This window comes from Ipomoea nil, unplaced genomic scaffold (genome assembly GCF_001879475.1).
Source record: "Ipomoea nil cultivar Tokyo-kokei standard unplaced genomic scaffold, Asagao_1.1 scaffold0188, whole genome shotgun sequence".
NCBI classification, from domain to species: domain Eukaryota; kingdom Viridiplantae; phylum Streptophyta; class Magnoliopsida; order Solanales; family Convolvulaceae; genus Ipomoea; species Ipomoea nil.
This window is the reverse complement of record NW_017616616.1, coordinates 2223085-2241668: the sequence shown is the minus strand read 5'-3', so window position 1 is coordinate 2241668 and position 18584 is coordinate 2223085. Positions and strand designations below refer to the sequence as shown.

Below are 18584 nucleotides of genomic sequence, written 5' to 3'. Positions count from 1 at the left end.
CGCCATTGAAATTTAATTATGTTCTTAATTGTCAAATAAATAAGTCTATTGAAACTAATAGGATTAATTACAGCAATTCAAACCCCAAAATCAAATCAATCCCAAGAATTTGAATCAGTTAGTTTCTGGTTTGGTTCAAATTGATTTATGTTCTTAACTGTCAAATAAAAAAGATCAATAGAAATTAATAGGATTAATTACAACTATCCAAACACCAAAATCAAATCAATCCCGTCAATTTAAATGAGTTGGTTCAAACTGGATTATGTTTTTAATTGTCAATTTTTTAAAAAAAAAAAAATTGTAACAAACTATAAGTCCAAACACCAAAAATCAAATCAATCCCATCAATTTGAACTAGTTAGTTTTCGATTTCATTTCAATTGAATTTCATTCTCAATTGTCAAATTTAAAAAAAAAAAATCTATAGAAATTAATACGATTAATTGCAACGGACTATAGGTCCATAACCAAAAATAAAATCAATAATAATATTAAAAACTTATATGGTCCAATGATATTTAAAACCCTTGTTCTATTAGAAGTCTCCTATTCAAAGTCCACTCAATACATTTGTAATATAGATTTAAAAAAAAATCTATCAATAATAGATATATTATATATAGATAGATATTATATATAGATAGTTATATATATAGCTTGCCCTCTAACATTACATGTGTTGTTTGTAGCTTAATATTGGGGAGAAAGGTATTTAAGTTTGATTATCAATAATAAAATTATTGATTGTAGGTATAGTTCAATTCATATCATTGCATAACATGCATGAATTGAAGAGAAGACAAAAAAACGTTTCATGCATAATAGAGACACCAAGAAACTTTCTTCTTTTCTTTTATGGGACCATGAGGGGAAGCACCTAGACAACACCAAGCTAACTATTCCAAACAAGAACATGTATCCATATTAGAACACCATGTTTGTCATCCATTAAGTCGAACCCGTCTCATATAGGGTCTTTTTATTGTGATTTATCTCTCATATGTAGTTTGCAGACTACTTGATATACACAATCAGGTAATGATTGTGAATTTTTTTCATCACAAAAAAAAAAAAAGAAGATGATATAATTATTACGAAGTTTCATTTTAGACTGAATAGCAAAATCTCACTTTCATGTTTTATTAGGGAAATTAAAACTTTTAAGGCTTTTAACTTTCAAAAAAAAAAAAAAACAAGAATTTAAATTTTATGGTGAACAAGTTTAGTGAGTTTGACAAGATATAGTTTTAGTAATTAAAGGGTGTGTTTCATCTTAATTAAAAAAATTTAATTAAGCCAATAGTGATACTACATATATATTTATGGTTGTATATACGGAGTATATTATACTCAACACACAACACACCTCTTACATGTGTGGGCCAAATATTGATATGTCCATGCATGGTTCTATACTTATATATATATATATATATATATATATATATATATATATATATATATTTATGGAGTTCAAATGAGAGTGGGGTAACAGTAATTCTTCCAAAATGTTGAACCCCAACCTTAAGGGCCCCTCACACCCGGCCCGACAGAGCATTTGGGCAATCGTTATGCGTTGGACCCATGTCCAGCATGCATGCTGGACACGGGTAACAGTGCCGTTAGGCACTGTTATCTTTTTTTTTTTTTTTTTTTTTTTTTAAAAAAAAAAATCAGACCGCTTCGTTATAGGAGTATATGTTCATAATTTTATTACTATATGTTAATAACTGTACATTCATAACTCCATAACTGTACGTTCATAACTCTATAACTGTACATTCATAACTCCATAACTGTACATTCATAACTCCATAATTGTACATTCATAATTTTCGAAGCTCTATGTTCACAATTTTAGAGCTCTATGTTCATAATTTTATCACTATATGTTCATAATTGTAATTTCATAATGTCAGAGCTCTTTGTTCATAATTCGATCAATAACTGTACATTCTTAATTCCATAACTGTAGATTCATAATCTCATAACTGTAGATTCATAACTCTATAACTGTACATTCATAACTCCATAACTGTACATTCATAATCTTCGAAGCTCTATATTCACAATTTTAAAGCTCCATGGTCATAATTTTATCACTATATGTTCATAATTGTAAGTTCATAATGTTAGAGCTCTGTGTTCATGATTTCATAATTGCATAACTGTATATTCATAACGGCATAATTGTACATTCATAACGGCATAACTGTACATTCATAATCCAAAAAAAATAACGCCGTTAACGGCAAAACACGCGCGATTTTTTTTTTAAAACTAAATGACGCGTTTTTTTTTTAAAAAAAATGACATCGTTTTGGGCTGTCCACAATTCATTGTGGACACGGGTCCGGGGCATAATTTGCCAGCATTTGGGAGGAAACAATAATATATAATGGATGATGATTTTAATAAAAGAAAACATACATGAGATCAATTTTATAATTACTACAAAATTTCACATTTATAATATTTATAAAACTAATAAACTCACATTTTTTTATTTTACTTTTTAACAACCATCAACCTAACTATTAATAATCCACTCAAACTGAAAGATTAAATCGATCATCACTTTTTATCTGGAAACATCCATGTTCTCATTGGAAAGCAAAAATGACGAGGAATCTCCAAAAAGTAGTGGTAGGTTACACTTAGTTGTTCTAATTAACTAGATGACATCCAAAGTGGGAAAGTGAAAAGGAGAGCAATATATATAATATATATAACTCAGATCATTCAACTAAGTTCAATGCATGCACGGCTATGGCTGTTTTCCACATACCACTTGTAGCTGCCGCATTTCAGCACACACACGTACGTACAACTGTAAATGAATATATATATATATATATATATATATATATATATATATATATATATATATAGAAGAGCGCTCATATGCGGCGGGGTCTTACGGTGCGGCGGTGCGGTCAAATTTCAGAATACACCAATAGTGTTAACAATATGCACCAACAGTGTTACAGTGTAATAAAAACACACCCCAATGAAATGTAATAAAACATCACAAAATACACCACAGACTCAAAAAAACACACCATATAACTCACCACCCTCAATGGTGTATTTCCGAACAGTGTATGGTGTTTTTACTCACACCTAATGGTGTGTGTTTGGTGATGCAGGGCTCTGTTTACTCTGTTTTGTGTGGTGTATTTCCTAACGTTGATGGTGCATATTTGGTGAACTATTGGTGTTGCCGCACTGTAAGAAATAACCGCACCGTAAGATACTGCCGCACCTGAACCCGCCTCTATATATATATATATATATATATATATATATATATATATATAATGCGGTAAAAGTTGGTAAGCAGCCAAATTTCTTTTTCTGGCAGGGCTACTTATCGTCATCAGATATATAGCTGCCAATTATATTGCTACTATACTATACTTGCCATCACCTATCAACTAATATTCAAGATTTATGCACTGTTTTGTTGGCTCTATTAGCTGGATAATGTAATGGAGGTTTGTGGAGTTTTCTTCTTGGATAATGCTTTCTACAAGTTCTGTGTCGAGTGTACGGTGATGGATATATTATAAATGTACTCGGAGTAAATTAACTCGGTGGAGCAAACCAACCAACCTCAGAGCCCCGGGGCCGAGCTCAGTGCCGGACCCCAATGGACGATCTGAGGCCGAGCCCAATACCGGCCCTTGGCCACCGAGGTCAAGCTGGGTGTTTGACCTTGGCCGGTGAGGTGGGGTGCGTGGTCAAAATCGGCTATAACCTCCCACCTGTTTTTCGCGGAGTAGTTAGGAGTAAGTAAGATATAAATTGTTGCTAATTGTTTCATTAGGACATCATTCACTCTTTTGTAATAGCATTACTCAAGTCTCAATACAAACTTTAACTTGTCTTCGTGACCAATATTCTTGTCTTTATACTCGTTATCTTTGTCTTTTACGTATTCATTTAATTATCGGGTTATTTGAGTCGGGCTACCCAGATCAATATAATTCATCAGATCATGGGTGCTATTAATCCGGGTGGCCCAAATCAAATAATCCATTTATCATAAGATAAATGGTAAAAGACAATGACAACGAGTGGAAAAGACAAGAATGTGATAGGACATATTTATTAATTAAAGAATTCTTATTTTAAAATAAACATATGTAATTCTATTAAATTCTTTTATCCAATTTAATTCAGCTTTTTTGAAATTAATACATATAAATATGACCAATCTAAACAAATTAAAATATAAAGTAATCAAAACATCACATATGCGGATATGCCATATTGCCATCCATCACCATGCACAACCCCCCAAAAATAATTAAATAATAAGAATAAGCACAGCCAAATATCTTTCATTTTTCTTAGAGTGCTTATCAAAACATATATAGCTGGCAAGCATTACATTGTTCATCAACTATCAACCAATGCTAAAAATATTATTCAAACTTTAATATTTAAACATTTTTGTTTTCAACCATGTACAACAACTTAGGTCTAATGGCAGCTTGTCTTTTCAGGTTGGGTACAGTCCAAGACTCCAAGGTCCCAAGTGGCTTGGAAAGTCCTTTTAGATCCACCAAATAATTAAGAGCAAGATTATTCATGGGGTTTTATTTTTGGAGTTTTTTGTAGCATTTTGGAACCAAGTGGAAAAAAAATGGGATAAACAGAAAAATTAGATGGTAACAATTTGACAATCACCTTAATATGCTCAATAGAAATGTGCCTTTTAATGTGTTTAACGGGTATATGAGAGGCACGCACCTGCTGAATACGTAAGTTAGCGTCTGGTTCATAGGAGTCTGTTGTAGAACAGACGCCTATTACTTCCAACAACAGACGCTAATGAATTGTTTTGTACTAGTGGTGGTAACAATTTGACAATCACCCTAATGTTCTCAACAGACACGTGCTTTCTAATGTGTTTAACGGCTATGTATATGAGAGGCACGCACCTGCTGAATACGTAATCATACTTATTCTTGATTTGTGAAAATCCCTAAAAAGCTCATCAAAATTCCTTCAATAGGGACAAGCCTAATTGCTCAACGGCCACATGAGAGGCACGCACCTGCTGAACACGTGAGTCACACCCATTCATGATTTGTAAAAACTCCTAAAAAGCTCATCAAAATTCTCTCAATAGGGATGTTTTGCCTAAAAAACCAATGACTCACTACTGAAATTTAATCTTGTGACCATCTATTTAAAATGATAACAAAAGTATATTAGTAATTTGCATATAATTTATTTAGATATATTATTTTGTGAAACACATAGTGAAGTTGATTCACTGAACCGACAAGCAATACACAATGAATTATGCATATATATTGTGGCATACATACAGTCATACAATCACTATTTCCAAAAAATGATGACAAGGATTGGTTGGGGAAATTCAACTTTCCTTTTATCTTGTACACATCAAAAGGTTCATTGAACCATTAAAAGAAGCACATCGACAGTGAAGAGGAGGATTTTCTTTTCGATTGTTCATTAAACCTACCTTTAGCTTTTCCATGAATTTCATATGATATTTTTTTTTTAAAGGTCATATGATATTTAATTACTCACATGATGAGTCATTTCCTTATCGGATAATTTCTTGATAATAGATAAGCATTATATTATATTACTTTTTATAAAAATATTTATGTTTACAAATAGATCTAACTTTATCAATATAAAATAAAAGTAGATTTACAAAAAGATTTTTAATAAAAAAAGATAAATAGAGAAGTCTCAGCCCTTTACTTGAATTGATTGTACAATGTTCAATTGTAATAGTCTCGCATATGCTTTGTGAGGGTAACAAATGCGCAGACAATTTACCTATTTAAAAAGATGAAGAGACATCTTATGTAAGATGCTTTGGATGTCAAGAAATGAAGTATAAAATTGTAGTGTTTTTTTGTCATTCTTTCAATTTTCTTTTTTTTTTTTAAAAAAAAATTTCAATGACTTTTAATTTTGTAAAAGGACTTTAATTTGTATTGAATATTATGGAGACATACAAAATCAAAACCTTCCTTATCCTTTTGGGATGATACTAGATATCATAGGTACTAGTATCAATCAACCTTTAAAAAAATTTCTATTCCTTTTACTTAAATTTACTTTTACTAACATTACTTTAAACTCATTATATTTATTAACTCTTACAAAATTTACAAACTAATCAATTAAATAACGTTAATTAGTGTACATTTAAAGGCATTAACATTGCGTGTGAGATGTAATCTTAAACTGTTTGGAAACAGCAAATATTGTTATCGCAGTTGTCACATATTGACACGGCTTATTATTATTATTATTATTATTATTATTATTATTATTATTAGGGTCAAGAGAAAAATTCATAGTTACTATTCAACAATATACATGAGATAATAACATGTAAATCACATAAAAAATTAATCGCACTAAAAAAATTATATACAATGAGCTCAATCAGAAAAGTGTTATCAAGAATTAAACTCATAAATTTTATATACGATAATTATAATTTATCCACTAGGTCAGAGCGGCTTTTTTTTTTTTTTTTTTTTTAAAGAGACCAAATTAAAATGTCTATCCAATTGATGTGCCACAGTGTTGGTTAGTCAAATCGTTACATAGCGGAAGACTTGAATGCTACAAGTGGTCCTATACATTTTATTTTTAGTCAAACATCAGTCATATCAAACAGCACTATCATAATTATGGCCGCAATTGATTTTTCAAAATGATAACATTTTCTTTTTCTACGTATATAGGTTAAAATAAGATTAACCAACTATTCTAAATTTTTTAATATTATAAATTCAGTACCCATAACATTTCATGAAATATATGGCGTTGAATCAACTCATAGAGGCCCAGTCCAATCGGCATTGGCAAAGGCATGCCCATTTTGCAGTCTCACCACCAACCAACCGGGCAAATTATGTCTTGGATGGTGAACACGGGTCCAAACGACGCTGTTTTTTCATAAAATAAAAATTCACTAATGTGGTATTAACGGTGCGCGTTTCGTCAGATTATGAATTTTTTGTTATGAGATTATGAATGTACTGTAAATTCATAATCTCATAAAAGAAAAACATTTATTAAATTATGAATTTTCTGTTATGAGATTATGAATTTACTGTAAATTCATAATCTCATAACAGAAAAATTCATAATCTCATAACAGTAAATTCATAATTTATGAATGTTGAAGAAGCTTGCGCTACAGAGGAGCAGCCATGGTTTCGGACGGGAATGTGTAGGCATGGTTCCAAAGTGAATGTGCAGACATGGATTCATAATTTATAAATGTCCGAAATCATTGCTCACCTCAAATTAAAGTGAAACCGCGAAATGTGAAAATGAAGAAGAAAAGTCACGCGATTAATTAAAAAAAAAAAAAAAAAGATAACGGTGCACTAACACCACAAAAAAATATAGATGGTGAACACGGTTCCATGGCATAACGATTGAACCAACCGAGGGCAAGAATTAGCGAGTGATAATTGCATCTTACCTTAAGTCACAAGTGTCTACAAATAAATTATTGTCACACGTGCTAATTGTAATATAAATACTTCTCTTTTATGAAGAAAGGGAACTGACTTTAACTCTTTAAATTGTACACTTTTGTACACAATAAACATAATCGAAACTCAAACCTCTAATGTTCGTGACAGAAATTAAACATTTACTAGTGTTTCAATATTTAACATTGTCAAATTTCATATATTTTCCATTCACAACTTTAAGTCCCTCTCAAAGTCCACATAGTTTCACATAAAAACTATTGGTCAACCCTACCCACTTTAACCATGAACCCAACCACCCAAGACAAAAAGCTTATACTTTATACATCTTTGTCACACCCCAATAAAACCAAAATCACATTTTGGAGAAAAGCAATGTCATGTGCCCAAATAATTTGTATCAAAACTTTTCTCGTGATGGATTATGCAAATTTTCTAATAGATTTAGATGAACAAACAAAATCAAATGAGATCACCTCATTGGGACAGGCTAGATTTTAGACGTTTTGGAGCTTGTAGCATTAAGTTGCATAAATTTGACCAAAAACACAATGAAGATTAACTTTTATTAAGCATAAATTATATCAAACAATTGTATTAATTTGACCATCCAATAATGAAGATGGCTTTTTAAAAAAATATATTTAAAAAATTGTGAGTGGTGAAGAGTATCCAGAAAAGTAACCAAAATAAGGAATATATCTTTACAATAGCTTTAATAATTTGCTATATTTTATATAAGATTTCAATAAGAGTACACTCACTATACACACTTATTTTAGCTGTATGGCACATTTAAAAAGTTGGGAATCGAAAAAGTATTTAAGAAGTTGGGAATTGAAAAATATTCGTTGATAATTTAGTAAGGTCTATGAGTAAAATATATGATATATGCCCATTTCCGAACTCTCAAGTCTAACCCAATTAGCTAATTGAAGTAGTTGGAGACGCGGAAATTCAAATTTATGACCTTTGGCATGGTTCTTATACCAAATTAAAGTATGTACCACATCTCAACTAAAAGCTTAACCTAATAGTTGGATAGCACATTTATGTCTCAACAGCTATAAGACTACCCGAACCATGTTACCGCTAGCCATCTTATTCCCATTTAACATTGTATGTAGGTACCCAAATCCAACTAGAAATCCATTTAACATTACCAACTAATCCTATCCATCATTGTAAGCCAGCTCCCACGAAAGGTCAAATTTAGAACCTTGTGGTTACCAAGTTAACTGTTCGATAGTCCGACCAAACACTTGTTAAGCTGAAACCACAAGTTTAACCAAACACAATATAGCGTAAACCGGAATATAATTAACCGAGTTCCAAAACCAATTTGCTTCAGAAAGAGCCTAGCCAAACGCCACAACAATGCTGTATACACTATATGGAACTATACTCATGGCTACAATAGAGGGCAACTTTTTGTAAATGCAAACCCTCATCTTACAGATTTCCTCATCAACAGCTAACAATGTATATATATATATGTATCTAACAGAGACAAACGGATTGGATAATCGGGATTACTTAGTTACGCCAACTGTTTAGCTTCTTTGCTTCGAAGGAGGCTCCATCGTTGAGCATGTCCTGGGCGTCGGTCTCCATTCCTAGCTTCGAGAGGGCGAGGGCCTGCATGTAGAATGCGGTTGGCCACTCGGGCAAGCAGACCTGCGCCTGCATTGCATCCCGGAGGGCGAGCTCTGGCTGCCCTATCATCAAGTAAGAGAGCGCCCGCCTCACAAAAACAGTACCCGAAGCGATGGGCATCATTGATACCAACTGGAATTTCAAAACGGGGATATATCTATATCAAACGCCACTCATGAACTCGATACGAACAGCTAGTTATTCACGGGATAGTATCTATACATATATAGGACAGTTCAATTGAAGCATGTGCTCTATCTCAACTAAAAGCCTAAACTGATAGTTGGATTGCACATTAATGGTTATATGCTCAACAAGTTCAACTGAGGAAATGAACTAAGTACCTTTGAATAGTACTCAATTGCGCTCTTGAAGTCCTTGTCCCTAAAAGCGATATCCCCAAATTTCTTCGTGTTCAGCATATCTTGCACTTGTTGTGTCCATTCTTGGAACGAAAGCTTCCCAAAGAATACACGATATAAGTTTCCCAGCTTCCAAAATTAAAAATGCAAAACCCGAGCCCTTCTATCATAACCAATTTTATTAGTGGTGTCGAAATTGATTCCTAAGCTCACCTCATTTTCTGCACCTTCCTCGTCTTTATAACCCGTTTTAAGCAAGATATCGTGCACAGCCGTGAGGTCCATCCTCACACATGCCTTCCCGAGAGGAGAAAGCATGGTGGGGACCACAGCAGGGGCGGTTTTCGTCAGACCCATTAAAACATGTGATGCAACCTGACACATTAAAACGATTTACGTTTTTACCATTCATCAGTCGGTCGAACATAAGTCGTCTCCGATCAAGAATCACGAAATGACAATGAATATATATATATATACTACCTCTTTCTGCTTTTCAAGGGGTTCCACAGCGGTAAGAATGAACTTGATATTCGGGCGGTCCCGAGCTTCATACTGAAGGCACTTGGAAGCAAGTTCCACCAATGCAGCAGCATCTTCATTGGCGTATTGTCCTTCCAAGGACGAATCCATAAGCAACAATATGTTTTTTCCCCTTATCAAATCTAAAGCCTGAACAAATAATTACTTGAAATTAGCGAATCGGTCCAAGAAACAATCAGGTACCAGTAATGCAAATACGTTACCCTATATTCAATTATTCTAGTTCCACCGAATCCTATAGTGTTTCCTCATTCCGGTGGTTAAAACCAAGACCATCTGAATAATGTATGAGGTACTAAAAAGGCTAATAATAATATATGAACACTCGACTAGTATATGATGTACTAGGAAAAGAATGTATCGTACACGGCTCGGGGGTATATGCTTTCCACTCAGAAGGTCCAGCAGAACAGTTCCATAGCTATAGATCACACTTTCTGGAATGACCCTGCCTAAAACAGAGAAATAAATAGTGACAACCGAGAAGAATTATACAATCCATGAATCATAAGATAATTTCAAAAACTATCGAAAGCTTGGGCCAGTTAAACAAGATTTAATTCATATGGCATTTATAGGGCATGAGAAATTGAATCTTGTTTATGTCGGGGGGCCTTTGTCCTTTCTCAAATGATCCTTTATATGACACAATAATGTCACAGACAAGTCGAGAAATTCAAATTTACTTATTTACCTGTGCGCAAAAATTCCGGGGGTGTATAAGCTAGATTGGTGCTATAACTCTTCCCATCTCTGCTGTTTTTCATCAGGCCAAAGCTAGACAATCGCGGGTCACCATCCTGTAAGTATATCAAACAAAATAAGTTGGTTCCTGGGTGGTAGATTGTGGGCAAGGATGCAGGACCAAGCCCTGGCAGCCGCAATGTGGGAGTTACACCCAATGTGGTGGGCACCATGCACTGATCGGTCCTCCCATCTAATGGGCTGCTTAGTACCCCTCCACTATTATGTCGGGCGGGGGGTGTGGGTGCCCTAGGAGCGAAGGAATTTCGCCTTTGTGGGCAAGACATGATTTTTTAAAACTTCCAAAGATTGATGCATGAATAGAGAAATACCTCATCAAATAGAATTCTGTAAGCATTTAAATCGTGATAGATTTTCCGGTTTTCAGCATTGCAATGGTCCAGAGCCTGTGCAATATGGCAGGCCACTCTTACTCGCATTTCCCAGGGCAAAGGCTGTTTATCCCCTACAAGAAAACGACTAGAAGTCATGCCAACATAATCTACAATCGAATCATATGTTCCACTAGATCTCAACGAGCCAAAAGATTAAACCCTACAATGAAAAAGATGCTTCGAAAGTGTATCATTGGGCATGTATTCTGCCACAAGTAGTCGCTCATCTCCCTCAGCACAGCAACCAATTAGATTCACCAATCTCTTGTGTCTAACCTTCCCAACTCCAGCAGCTTCTCCCTGCACCATAAACGCAATTTTTAAGGATCAAAACACTAGTCCACAAAGAACGTAACAATCAGGCACATCACATAGAAGCTCTACAATACCACAAACTGTTGGGGGTCAGGCCACGATTGCTTGGAGAAGCGCTTGACAGCAACAATCTGATTACTTCGAAGCTTCCCTCTGTACACAACATTCGGTGCTTTCTCTCCACTCTCAGAAACTATCATTTCACTGCTAAATCCATTCGTTGCAGTTCGAAGTTCAGCCAGACTAAATTCCGCGAATGCAGGCACTTGCTCTTGATCCCCGGGGTTTTCATCCACTCCATCCACATCACAAATTCAACAAAACCATGAGAAAAAAAACAGCCATTAACTACTTAAAAGGAACCTGTTTAGGTTTAGATACATTGACAGATATTTACAATACACATAAAGAAGTGATAACACCAGCATTCTAGTTTCTAGCAAGGCTTCAAACAAAGAGATATCCAAAAAATAGAATGAGAAAAGACTAAAACTTTGTACAAACCCACAAATGAGAGTGAAAAAGGTTATTAATTTAAGCACAGGAGCAGAAACAGATGGCAAATGGATACAGAAGAGATTAAATGAAGCAAACCCAGATCAAATTCCAACATGCAATCCACCATAGACCATAACCCATCAGAGCATCTATACATATGAATACTCAAAGTGGCTAAAGACTAACACAAACCACAATTAGTCCAATATTGAGAACCAAAACAAAGAAAGTAAATAGAAAGTGCAATACCAAGATCTGGTTTGGAGTCAGGGTGAGAAGGCTCTTGGTCTGGGGACTGAACATTGGCAGTTTTGGACTGTAAACAGCCCATTTCTCTTTCTTCACATAGACCACTCTTCTTCTTCTTCTTCTTTTTCTACTCTCTCAGTCTCTATCTCTCTCTATATGCCTTAATCTCTGTCTCTACACACGAATACACAGAAAACAAGCCCTCATAGAGTCACAGTGAGGGGAATAAAGATTCTTGATTGAGAAGGTGAGAAGTGAGCTAATAAATGGAGAGTGAAAAGGGGGTTCTTTCTTTGTACCATAGTACACCCAAGAAAGGCTGCAACTCGGCCGCGACACCCAGGCCCCGCGGGGGAGGTCACGTGATGGGGCACGTGAAAGAGTGAAAAGGTGGTGGCTATAAGGTAAAAACGGGCGTTTTTCTTGGCGTCCGACACAGTTGCTTTTTCACTCTGCCGCTGTTCTTGCTTGTTGCAGCGCCCTTGTTTCCTGTTCCAGACGTGGAGACACTGCAGCGCTCAACTTGCCCACTCTCTCTCACGAGATTTGCGCCCTCCCCTTTTCGTTTTTAACTCCACAAGCTCCCAAAGATCGCATCTTTACCAGGCCCGCTAGTGCTAAGCTTCAATTAAGCATTCATTCCCGTCGTTATTTGCAAGTCTCTTTCTTTGGTAAAGTCCTTCAATGATCATTGCTTTTTGAGGATGTTTTGTTCACTGTAACTTCAGGAAATCTACTCTGGTAAAATTAATCAAACTATGAGGCATTTGCAATAGCTTTTGTGTTTGTTTAAAAACTGTTTGGTTGAATAGTTTTTTTTTTTTTTAATGAAAATAAATAAGGCAATGGTAGTAAATGATTTAAAATTAATTAACTCAAATAATAGATTAAAATGATAAAATTATCAATAAAATAAGTGAATGTGATAATGTATAAGAAATGAGACTGCATCTCACAGTGTCTTGCAATAGCTAAAAACCTTATGTGAAAGTTATGTTACATCCGGAGGAAATTTGCATATTTAAATCAAACATAGAATATACGTTTGGACCGGTACCTGACTGTATCATATGCCTGCTCGACATACGGGTGGGTCAATTAGAGCAATTATTCCCAACCATCAATCGACATGGAACAACTCCGACCAACCTCCAATAAAGGTGCTAACCAAAGATAAGATAATTACCTTAATTTCCGGAACTCGGATTCTTTTTTGACATGTTTAGGTCAAGAAAAACTCTAAAAATTGGTCAACAATCACACTAGCCTAACCCATCGGCGGTGAAAGTAAGGACTTCATGAATTTTCGGGCAATCTTCGGGCACGTGGCGAAATCCGCAACCCATCGACGATGGAAGTAAGGACTTCATGAATCTTCGGGCGCATGACGAAATCTGCAACCCATCGGCGGTGAAAGTAAGGACTTCATGAATCTTCGTGCAATCTTCGGGCACGTGGCGAAATCCGCAAGGCCTTCAACTTGCCCCTCTACATGAAGAGCATGTGTTACACATGCCGAGCTTCCGACATATGTTCCCCTTAACTTCCCTATAAAGAATGCATTAAATGCATGGGAGAGGGACTTTTGGCAATTTCTATCTAGCCTTATCAAGCTCGGGAACCTCTGACTTTACGTCATCAACTGAACTTAAACTCTTAAACCAACAAGCAAACCAGCCTACGATTTAACCTCGTACTCTACGGATCTGCGAGACTTACGGAATTTCTCACATCAATGAGAATTATTTATTCCCAAACAAATATAACCTTAATTATTCTATATATATAACTTGGACCAAACACTCCTTTAAAAGTTAAAAAAAAAAAAAACAAATTACTAATTTCACAATAACGGATCAACTCTTTTCCATAAAAGAGTAATTTTATAAGTGTGATTTGACCGAACCCGAGTTACTTTAGGAATGAATTTATTTATATTATTTCCCCTTAGATATGATTCTTTAGTAAAGTCATTCATTATTCATCAATGATCAGTGCTTTAATGGGGTGTGTCTTGTTCGCTATTTTCAATTTCATGAATGGAATCATGGGGACGAAAGTTATTGAAAAAGATACCAACTTAGCCCCGATGTTTATATTTATTATTCCCCCAAATGTTATATTTATTCTAGAGTTAAGTATCAAAATTGTCCTTTGACTATAGCAAAATTATAAATGTGGTCCTTGATTATTTTTTTGACCAATTAAGTCTCTCAATTTTAAAAATTTTAATTAATTTGGTCATCCGTTTGTTTTGTCGTTAGACATCCGTTAACTCGGGACTAAATTGGTAATTTCGCTATAGTCAATGAACCATTTCAGTAATTAACTTTTCGGAGAAAATGGTGCATGTGATGATCGAAATGGTCACTTGACTATAGCAAAATTATCAATTTGGTCACGAGTTAACGGATGTTTAACGGCAAAATAAACGGATGATCAAATTGGTTAAGCTATTTAAAGTTGAGGAAATTAATTGGTTAAAAATAATAGTCAAGGATCAAATCAGTAATTTCGCTATAGACGAAGGACCATTTTAGTAATTTACTCTTTATTCTATTATGTCTCAATGTGACTCATTGGTTAAGAAATGCAATATTTAAAGAGTTGAAGAGTTATCTATGCATCTTTGTTAAATGCATGTTTTACTCTTTGTGAAAAAGAGTGGAATCTCACATCTCGGTGTTCCCACACCCTGGCGTGACATAATTGTGGAGGGAAAAATCATAGTGATTTAACTAAATGAACTATAACTTATCAACAAATATTAGACTTTTACTCATTGCGCACTATGAATATATTTTGATAGTGGTTGTGATAACCATGCAATAGGCTTAACTGAGAGGATATTAGTAACAATTAAACTTGTAATCATTTAATACACAAAACATATATACTCTACTTAATTACTCAATCACTCTTTTTTAGGTATCTTTTGTTTTCTTAATTATACTTTTATTTTCACTGTTTCAGTCATAAATTATAGTGTAATTATAGAATTCATTTATACTCGTTGCCCCTTCTCATCTCGAAACAAGTTGTTGGTCCTACTTATTTCTCGTTTCTAAATTATAACTGACGTTGCAAATTTCGTCATTTTTCTAACAAAATATTATTAACGAAATTTAGAGACACTTTGTATACACTTTTACAATTTAGAAAGAAATAAAAAAGCAATACTAAAAAGTCATGAGAGAGAATCAAGCAACTAAGGGGGTGTTTGGTTGGATGGAAAATATTTTCCATGAAAAATGTTTTCTTCAAAGTGAAGGAAAATATTGATTTATGTTGTTTGGTTGGATGGAAAACATTTTCCATTGAAAAATGGATTCCTCAAAGTGGAGGAAAATGAATTCTTTGCAAAGGGGTGGGATTTTGTTTTCCACAAGGATTGGGAAGAAAAATAACATAAGTGAACCATTTTACCCTTATGAAAAATTTTTAATTACATAGACACCTATTTATTCATTCATCTTTTTAAGAGCATATTAGTCTTTATATTCATTATTCCTTATCTTTCTAAAACCAACCAAACAATGGAATCCATATTCCCAGTAATTTCATTTCCACCAACCAAACAATTGAATCAATTTTCCTGAAATTCATTTTTCATGGAATTTCAATTCCATTTCTCTTATGCACGTGAGAGGCATGAGATGGCACGATGAGTCATTGGTGGTTTTGATAGACATTAATCAATTATTATGTGGAAAGAAGATATTAGAATTCGGAGGTTTCACGCTATTTTGAGTGATGACAATTAAATTTGTAGGCATTATGATGATAAACACAATTAATGAATTATATATGCTTGTCGCAGTAACTAAACACAACATTAGGCACATCTCCAGAGAGCAAAAATAGAGTAACAGACATATTAACTTATATGACACTATATCACAAGAGAGGAGTTAAGTTGCCCAATTTGATAATAATAATAATAAAATAATAATAATAATAATAATAATAATAATAATAATAATAATAATAATAATAATAATAATAATAATAATAATAATAATACACGAGGTATGGCATTTATGACAATATCTCAACAAATTAAGAATCAACACGTTACAAAGAAGAACTGATATGTAACTTATACTAAAATTATTTTTAGTGAGACATGAATCCATTATCAAATATATATTCTAACTTCAAAATCATTCTTTATGCAATATCATTATTATTTTTGGTTGTCCAAAGGTATCCCTCCAGCCGATAGTAAGAATACTAATCCTCCGTCCTTATTGTACTAAGTGATAGTGGACTGGTCATATTGTTTGCTCCATTCATCTGGGTATATGCAATATGATTATGGTTAAGTGTAAGTTGGCGAGTATATGGGTCAATCATTACACCATAGACCATAAATCATTGACATAAGATACATTTTTATTATACTAAATATATATATTTTTAATACATTTTTTTTGGGTGAATATATTTTTAATACATTAATGGTTCATTTTTTAAAGATACATTATTTGATATATTACCAAATAATATATATTTAATACATAAATAATGCACATTTTTTATATATTAAAAATGTACGTTTATTCATTGTCCATGTTACAATATGAATCATGGTCCACAATATAAGTTGCCTGTTGGTTTTAGGACTTTTGAGGCCCACGGAGGTCCAACACAACCGGGAGGCTGGTGGATTCACCGAAAAACTAAAGGTGTGATAGATTGGAAAATGGCGGATTTGAAGTATGAGTAAAGTTGCTAAAAGTGCTTTGTCTTTTTCTCAATTCTCCCGAAGATGTCTTACAGGTTGTGGGTTAGACCTATTTATAAGCTTAGATTTACAAAATCTTGAATTTGAGCGAGTAAATGCGTATTAAAGGCGCCATTTAAGGTCAAAGCCGTTACTGGACTCCTTGAACGGTAGAGTTGACTGTCATTGATGGCGGGTAATTAGTGGGCAACGGTTCCGATTCTCAGACGCACTAACCTTTGTTCAAGCTGACTGCCCGGACTCGGCCCCCTCCCGGCCAAGTCCCTGAATCTGGCTCACATTCTTATTGGGCTCCTTGTTCCTTTAAGTTTTGGGCCTTAGCCTCTCGACCCATTATCTCAAAGCCTGCTTTTCTTATTCGTATCCCATATTTTGGGCCTCCTAGCCCATCGGGGTCCACACCCCAACATTGTCTATATGAGTAAGTTGTGATAGAGTGAGCTAAATAAATCAAAATTGTTACTAATGATGTCATATTTTGTTTATTTTGGGTAAATCTGGTTATTGTTTATATATAATAGTCCACAAACTACCTGAGAAAGTAAACATTAAGTAACTCTCACAAAGTTAATATTAAGATATTATGATTACGGCTCTGTTTGGTAGAGCGTATAGCTTATAGCTTATTTTAAGTTACTAATAAGATATAACCTCTGTTTAGTAATGTTCTCAAAATAAGCCCGTAGCTTAAAATAATAGCTTATTTTGGAGCGCTACCATAGCGTTTCAAAATAAGCTAGCAGCTTTCTAACTTTTTTTCCCCATCTTTATCATTATTATTTTAAAGAAATGACATCTTTACCCTTCCCAATTAAAATCATTTTCTCTTCTCCTTTAGCCGCAACTTTCACCGCAATTATTATTATTATTATTATTATTATTATTATTATTATTATTATTATTATTATTATTATTATTATTATTATGGGATGAAGGAGATTTGCAACAATATTGCTAATTCATTATGGGATAATAGGTCTTAATTATGCTAATAATTTTATTTCAAAATGATAATTTTTTTAAAGACAAAATGTTAAATTTTAATATAATTAATTTAAATTTTATGAAGATGTTATTTTTTGTCTTTTTACATTTATTAGCTTATCAAAAAACTAAGTTTACCAAACATTTTCAAACATAACAGCTAGCTTTTAACAGCTCTTCAGTTTCCAACTCCTAACTTATAATTTTTTTTAACTTTCACTCCTTATAAGCTTTCAACTACCTTTTCAGCTAGGTTTGCCAAACATAGCCTACTAAATCAACTGTTGGACAACATTACTTGTTGTTTTCAGAAGGTTGAATCCCCTACCCAGGCTCTCATGCCCCGGCCCCACAAAGCATTTGATATGCTGGATCTTTGTTTACTGTGCACCAGGAGCCCTCTCACCTTGAGAGGATCCTCTCACACTGCCTGAGACTTGATACTTATTGTTTTCAAACTTTATCCATGTGATCAATTAAGCTGCTCATGCGGACAACTCTCTTTAAAATGGGTAGACGCAATGCATTTTTCACGTGTTGTCGTGCGGATTGTGTTTAATATTGTTAATAGTAA

The 18584-nt window shown here is 34.0% G+C and overlaps 1 protein-coding gene and 1 long non-coding RNA gene across 3 annotated transcripts; one reads left to right on the top strand and one right to left on the bottom strand.

Moving 5' to 3' along the window:
* Positions 1-676: 676 nt before the first annotated feature.
* On the top strand, positions 677-14830 carry LOC109182156. The gene is made up of 3 exons (XR_002054338.1): positions 677-688; positions 3796-3798; positions 14602-14830. It is a non-coding gene; the product is annotated as an uncharacterized LOC109182156 (long non-coding RNA).
* LOC109182118 (probable serine/threonine-protein kinase At4g35230) lies at positions 8818-12999 on the bottom strand. 2 transcript variants are annotated; one of them, XM_019332179.1, is made up of 11 exons: positions 12579-12999; positions 12280-12453; positions 11607-11833; positions 11382-11517; positions 11155-11288; positions 10773-10878; positions 10445-10530; positions 10019-10207; positions 9749-9910; positions 9518-9631; positions 8818-9305 (listed from the first exon to the last, which is right to left on the bottom strand). In XM_019332179.1, exons 2-11 carry the CDS (start codon positions 12359-12361, stop codon positions 9054-9056), a joined length of 1488 nt encoding a protein of 495 aa, XP_019187724.1. In that variant the 5' UTR covers positions 12362-12453; positions 12579-12999; the 3' UTR covers positions 8818-9053. The 2 variants fall into 2 exon arrangements, with proteins under 2 accessions (XP_019187724.1, XP_019187733.1); XM_019332188.1 differs by having other exon boundaries at positions 11607-11827; positions 12280-12997.
* Positions 14831-18584: the final 3754 nt, after the last annotated feature.

Bases quoted from the DNA above. Each gene is read 5' to 3' on its own strand.
- LOC109182118 (XM_019332179.1), bottom strand. From the start codon at position 12,361: ATGGGCTGTTTACAGTCCAAAACTGCCAATGTTCAGTCCCCAGACCAA. The intron at 11,289-11,381 runs GTAGGGTTTAAT...GTTTTCTTGTAG, and splicing joins TTCGAAGCATCTTTTTCATT to GGGATAAACAGCCTTTGCCC. The intron at 9,306-9,517 runs GTACTTAGTTCA...TTGAAATTCCAG, and splicing joins CAATTGAGTACTATTCAAAG to TTGGTATCAATGATGCCCAT.